Source organism: Oncorhynchus masou, chromosome 29 (assembly GCF_036934945.1).
Source record: "Oncorhynchus masou masou isolate Uvic2021 chromosome 29, UVic_Omas_1.1, whole genome shotgun sequence".
Lineage (NCBI taxonomy): Eukaryota > Metazoa > Chordata > Actinopteri > Salmoniformes > Salmonidae > Oncorhynchus > Oncorhynchus masou.
The window spans coordinates 7,692,086-7,698,088 of NC_088240.1; the positions used below are offsets into that span (position 1 = coordinate 7,692,086).

The 6,003-nt window shown below is 43.3% G+C and overlaps 1 protein-coding gene across 1 annotated transcript in view; it reads left to right on the forward strand.

Moving 5' to 3' along the window:
• Positions 1-2,807: 2,807 nt before the first annotated feature.
• LOC135518926 (E3 ubiquitin-protein ligase TRIM11-like) overlaps positions 2,808-6,003 on the forward strand; it is a 6,915-nt gene continuing 3,719 nt past the window's right edge. Inside the window, exons 1-2 of the mRNA XM_064943886.1 lie at positions 2,808-5,694; positions 5,821-5,916. Coding sequence (XP_064799958.1) covers positions 5,137-5,694; positions 5,821-5,916 — 654 coding nt within the window. The 5' untranslated portion in view covers positions 2,808-5,136. The remainder of the gene's footprint in view (positions 5,695-5,820; positions 5,917-6,003) is intronic.

Below are 6,003 nucleotides of genomic sequence, written 5' to 3' on the forward strand. Positions count from 1 at the left end.
TCGTCAACTTTCTGAAAAGGCAACTGCTCACGAATGCGGGTGTGCGCATTTTTCGACCACTTTGTGGAGCCTTTAGCAACGATGCTAATGTAATGACAACCATCTTCTGGTAGATGGAAAGGCTCCCAAAAACCTTTTTGATTAAATGATAACTGCAAAGTAGCCTATAGGCGCTAGCTAATGTGAGCTAGCTATAGATGTTTGCTGTTATCAGCTGCCTACTTGACTAGCTAAGATTGCTACTGTTAGTTAGCTAACATGCTGACCACACAGCTCACGTCGCTTGCGGGTGCGCGAGTGTTCCAAAATAAATTGACACATACTTGTTATTCAATCATTGCACCCACACATTTGTGATGCTTAATGTTCTGCAAGTCCCGCCTCTTCCATCTCCTCATTGGTTTTTAGGAGCATATACCCATGTGGGTGATTGAAAGATGAATTGTGGTAACAGCTAGCTAAATTGCCATAAATTACAAATGCTTTTCGACCTGTCACCAAATGAATATAGTTGGTTCAGAGTTAATTCAACCTGCATATCCTGATTGCGTTTGGTTCAGGTGGCGCGCGGACGATGGTCAGCATGCAAGACTACAAGCTTCAAGCTAGTCATATGAGTAGCACGTAAAACCTACACTGCTAACTCTAAACAGATATTTAGTGAAATATTGTATTAATTATCATTAATTATAACAAGGTTTGCTGTTCATCTAGTTAGCTAGCCGAAATTAGAATGCTAGCTAGCTAGTGTTACGTAGCTAGCACTGATGCAGTGTCTCTGCTTCATCTTTTCAACAGCCAGGTGCTTTATGGCAACAACAGGGCATAAATGTTTTGAATGAACTGAATGACTCGTAGAAATGTTTCATTTCGCTCACCTCAATGGTAAAGTTATCAGTTTCCACTTAGCAACGCCACAACAACGTCGCTACATTGTACCAAGGAGGCGTGCTTACCAATCACAAGGCAATCAATCACTCTTTGCTTATAGAAAAGTGACTATAGATATCAAGTAATGTACAGTGGCTTGTCAAAAAATAAAATAACACTATGTCTCAAATGACATGTAAACTAAGTGGAGGATTTGATTTGCTTTCAAAATCAGACTCTCCAATAGCTGCTCTTTGTTGTAAAAACAGACATGTTACTACCAGTACAAATCACATTTTGCAGTGAAATGGTTACTTACGAGCCCCTAACCAGAAATACAGTTTCAAAAAAAATATGGATAAGAATAACGGGATGGGACGGAGTGGGGGGGGTCTGTAGTTTCCGCAGCTGAACAGTTGGGACATGAACCGGTGTTGTGTTTTCTTATCTTATCTTTTGCTGTCCCCAGTCCACCTGGCCATGCTGCTGCTCCAGTTTCAACTGTTCTGCCTGCGGCTATGGAACCCTGACCTGTTCACCGGACGTGCTCCCTGTCCCAGACCTGCTGTTTTCAACTCTCTAAAGACAGCAGGAAGCGGTAGAGATACTCCTAATGATCAGCTATGAAAAGCCAACTGACATTTACTCCCGAGGTGCTGACTTGCTGCACTCTCGACAACTACTGTGATTATTATTTGGCCCTGCTGGTCATTTATGAACATTTGAACATCTTGGCCATGTTCTGTTATAATCTTCACCCGGCACAGCCGGAAGAGGACTGGCCACCCCTCATATCCTGGTTCCTCTCTAGGTTTCTTTCTAGGTTTTGGCCTTTCTAGGGAGTTTTTCCTAGCTACTGTGCTTCTACACCTGCATTGCTTGCTGTTTTGGGGTTTTAGGCTGGGTGTCTGTACAGCACTTTGAGATATCAGCTGATGTACGGAGGGCTATATAAATTGATTTGATTTGATTAGATTAATTGGGGCCTTTGTGTCCTTTGCAGTGACACCACTCCTCCCCATGAGGAGTCATCATGACATTGGGGGATGTGTCAGGGGAGGGGTTAAAAAAAAGTTTTGACAGAGAGAAGCCACAATTAGTTCACAGTGCGGGAGAGAGACCAGAAGGACACTATAAATGCCCACTGGGCACACACTGGTTGAGAATCAACCTTGTTTCCACGTCATTTCCATTAAGTTACGTTGAACCAGCGCATTTCTAGGACAGTGAGATGTTTCATACATAATTGCCCAAGAGGAAGGCAGGTCTGGACTTCACGCGCTGAATGATACACCCTATGACGGCTTCCGGTGGGGGCGGTCCTGCTTTGTAGCATTTCGCAGAAGGCTTTGTGTTATACTGATTGCACTATAGGTGTTTGTGAGTGTAGATATGGTTGTCCTTGTTCCGGTGGATGTCTTTCAGCAATGTTCCTATTGGCGGATTCATTACAACAACAAAAAAGAATCCGGTCTCTGAAAGACTACAACTTGTGTTCGGTGAAGCTTCGTGTTCTGCCCCCCCCCCCCTGTTAGGCAGACACTAACAACACAATCCTTCAGGCAAAATTGAAAGTACTGACCAGAAGCAATGGCTTCAAGTGATCCTCTCATGAACACGAATTCGACGATGGAGAATTTGTTTTTACTGTTCTATTAGCTACTTGGTGACACTGCCAGCAGCATACCACCCTGCATACCACCCTGCATACCACCCTGCATACCACCCAGCATACCATCCTGCATACCATCCTGCATACCACCCTGCATACCACCCTGCATACCAGCCAGCATACCAGCCAGCATACCACCCTGTATACCACCCAGCATACCACCCTGCATACCACCCAGCATGCCACCCTGCATACCACCCAGCATACCACCCTGCATACCACCCAGCATACCACTGCTGGCTTGCTTCTGAAGCTAAGCAGGGTTGGTCCTGGTCAGTTCTTGGATGGGAGACCAGATGCTGCTGGAAGTGGTGTTGGAGGGCCGGTAGGAGGCACTATTTCCTCTGGTCTAAAATAAAATTTCCCAATCCCCCAGGGCAGTGATTCGGGACACAACTCTACCTACATGTACATACTACCTCAACTAACCGGTGCCCCTGCACATTGACTCTGTACTGGCACCCCTCTGTATATATTGTTATTTTTTAATGCTGCTCTTTAATTACTTGTTACTTTTAACTCTTATTCTTATCCGTATTTTTTTTTAAACTGCACTGTTGGTTAGGGGCTCGTAAGTAAGCATTTCACTGTAAGGTATGTTGTATTCGTTGCATGTGACTAATAAAATTGGATTTGAATTTTGATTTGATGTCCAAGTAGATTTAAGTCAAAACTCTACTGTCTTCTCGGAACATCGACTGTCTTCTTGGAACATCGACTGTCTTCTTGGAACATCGACTGTCTTCTTGGAACATCGACTGTCTTCTTGGAACATCGACTGACTTCTTGGAACATCGACTGTCTTCTTGGAACATCGACTGTCTTCTCAGAAACATCGACTGTCTTCTCGGAAACATCGACTGTCTTCTCGGAAACATCGACTGTCTTCTCGGAACAACAACTGTCTTCTCAGAACATCGACTGTCTTCTTGGAACATCGACTGTTCTCTCGGAACATCGACTGTTCTCTCGGAACATCGACTGACTTCTTGGAACATTGACTGACTTCTTGGAACATCGACTGACTTCTTGGAACATCGACTGACTTCTTGGAACATCGACTGTTCTCTCGGAACAACAACTGTCTTCTCGGAACATCGACTGTCTTCTCGGAACATCGACTGTCTTCTTGGAACATCGACTGTTCTCTCGGAACATCGACTGACTTCTTGGAACATTGACTGACTTCTTGGAACATCGACTGACTTCTTGGAACATCGACTGACTTCTTGGAACATCGACTGACTTCTTGGAACATCGACTGTTCTCTCGGAACAACAACTGTCTTCTCAGAACATCGACTGTCTTCTCGGAACATCGACTGTCTTCTTGGAACATCGACTGTTCTCTCGGAACATCGACTGTCTTCTCGGAACATCGACTGACTTCTCAGAACATCGACTGTTCTCTCGGAACATTGACTGTCTTCTTGGAACATCGACTGTCTTCTTGGAATATTGACTGTCTTCTTGGTAAGCAACTCCAGCGTAGATTTGGCCTTGTGTTGTAGGTTATTGTCCTGCTGAAAGGTGTATATTTTTTATTGCAGTCACTGCAATGTTGATCCATTCACAGTTTTCTTCTATCACAGCCATTGAACTCTGTAGCTGTTTTAAAATCACCAATGGCCTCATGGTAACATCCCTGAGCAGTTTCCTTCCTGTCCTGCAACTCAGTTCTGAAGGATGACTGTATCTTTGATGTGTCTGAGCGGTTTAATACATAATCCGCAACATAATTATTAACTTGACCATACTTAAAGATATATTCAATGTCTGATTTGTTATTGTTGCCCATCTACCAATCCCTGCCCTTCATTATGAGGCTTTCGAAAAGCTCCCTTGTCTTTATGGTTGAACCTGTGCTTTAAATTCAATACTTGACTGAGGAACCTTACAAATGTTGTATGTATGACAGACAGAAGAAGGGGTAGTCATTACAAAAATAATTTCAACCCCTATTATTTCACACAGAGTGAGGTCAGAAAACTATTCATAGCACCTTGACTCATTTGTATGTGCATTTATTATTGATCTCCATTAGTTCCTGCCCAGATAGCAGCTATTCTTCCTGGGGTCCAGCAAAAAAATAAAGCAGCTACAGGGCATTCAGAAAGCATTCAGACCCCTTCCTGGTAGTAATTATTATTATTTATAAATTTGCAAACATTTCTAAAAACCTGTTTTTGCTTTGTCATTATGTGGTATTGTGTGTATATTGATGAGGATTTATAAAAAAAAATGCATAATAGAATAAGGCTGTAATGTAACAAAATGTGGAAAAAGTCAAGGGGTTTGAGTACTTTCCGAATGCGCTGTATATACCATTTCATAAACCTTGTTTTGGTTGTAATAGTGTTATATTGGAGTAAGGTTGGTTGTTGGTGCAATTATTATTATTTTGTATCCCTTTTTAATTTTTGTATCACAAATGTAATGTGATTGAACACGCACTAACGCTGCGACGTGCACAAATAACATGTGCGAACGTCATAATACCAAGGAAGAAGAAGAGATCCAATCCCATGACAGGTCCACGGACTCCACTCTGCAAAAAAAAAACGGTTTCCAGGGCCTGGTAGATATTTCACTGATATGTTGAAAGAATCTGGGCAACACCCTATTACCAAACCCACACATCCTGTACAGATTTGCCACTCATTCTTCCTGCGTCGAAACAAAATGGCGACGGGTGGTTTATCTCGGGAGCATTTTATCTGCTCTGTCTGTCTCGATGTCTTCTCCAACCCCGTCACGATTCCCTGTGGACACAACTTCTGCCAGGGATGCATACAGTCCTACTGGAACAAAGGGGGGTGCAGCTGCCCTCTGTGTACGAGAAAGTTCGCTGAGAGACCTGAGCTGGCCATGAACCATGTTCTAGACGCCCTGTCCAACACTCTCAGATTGGCGGAGCCACATCGTGAACCAGCGAAAATCTCCATTCTTCCCAGGACAATGGCAGGGAAGTGTACAGCTATAGTTGAAGACCTGGCCCAGCCAAGGGATGTGAACACATTATGTGGTGATCATGGTCAACCTCTGTCTCTGTTCTGCCTGGATGATAAGGCTCTGATCTGCGCTCAATGTGACTCTCTGGGTCATAAGACCCACAAAACCACACCTGCAGAGGAACAGATCCCCCAAATCAAGGTAAGGAGAGAAATTAGTATGAATAATGACCAATAATTACTATAGAGTATAATGTCTACTGTAACTTTAAACGGCAGTATCTCTGTGCAACTTTGTGCGTGTAAATAAAATGCCCTGCATTTACAGCGGAGACTGTTGAAAGAGCTGCTTGCCAAACAGAACAATGTTTGCACGGTAAAGACGGAGATTCTCAAAGCAAAGAACACTATGGAGTCATTCAAGGTACGGTACTAACCAGGTTTCCATCCAACCTTTTAGTGAGTAAAGTACATGTTGGATAAAATGTTTTAATGACAGGCCTGATGGAAA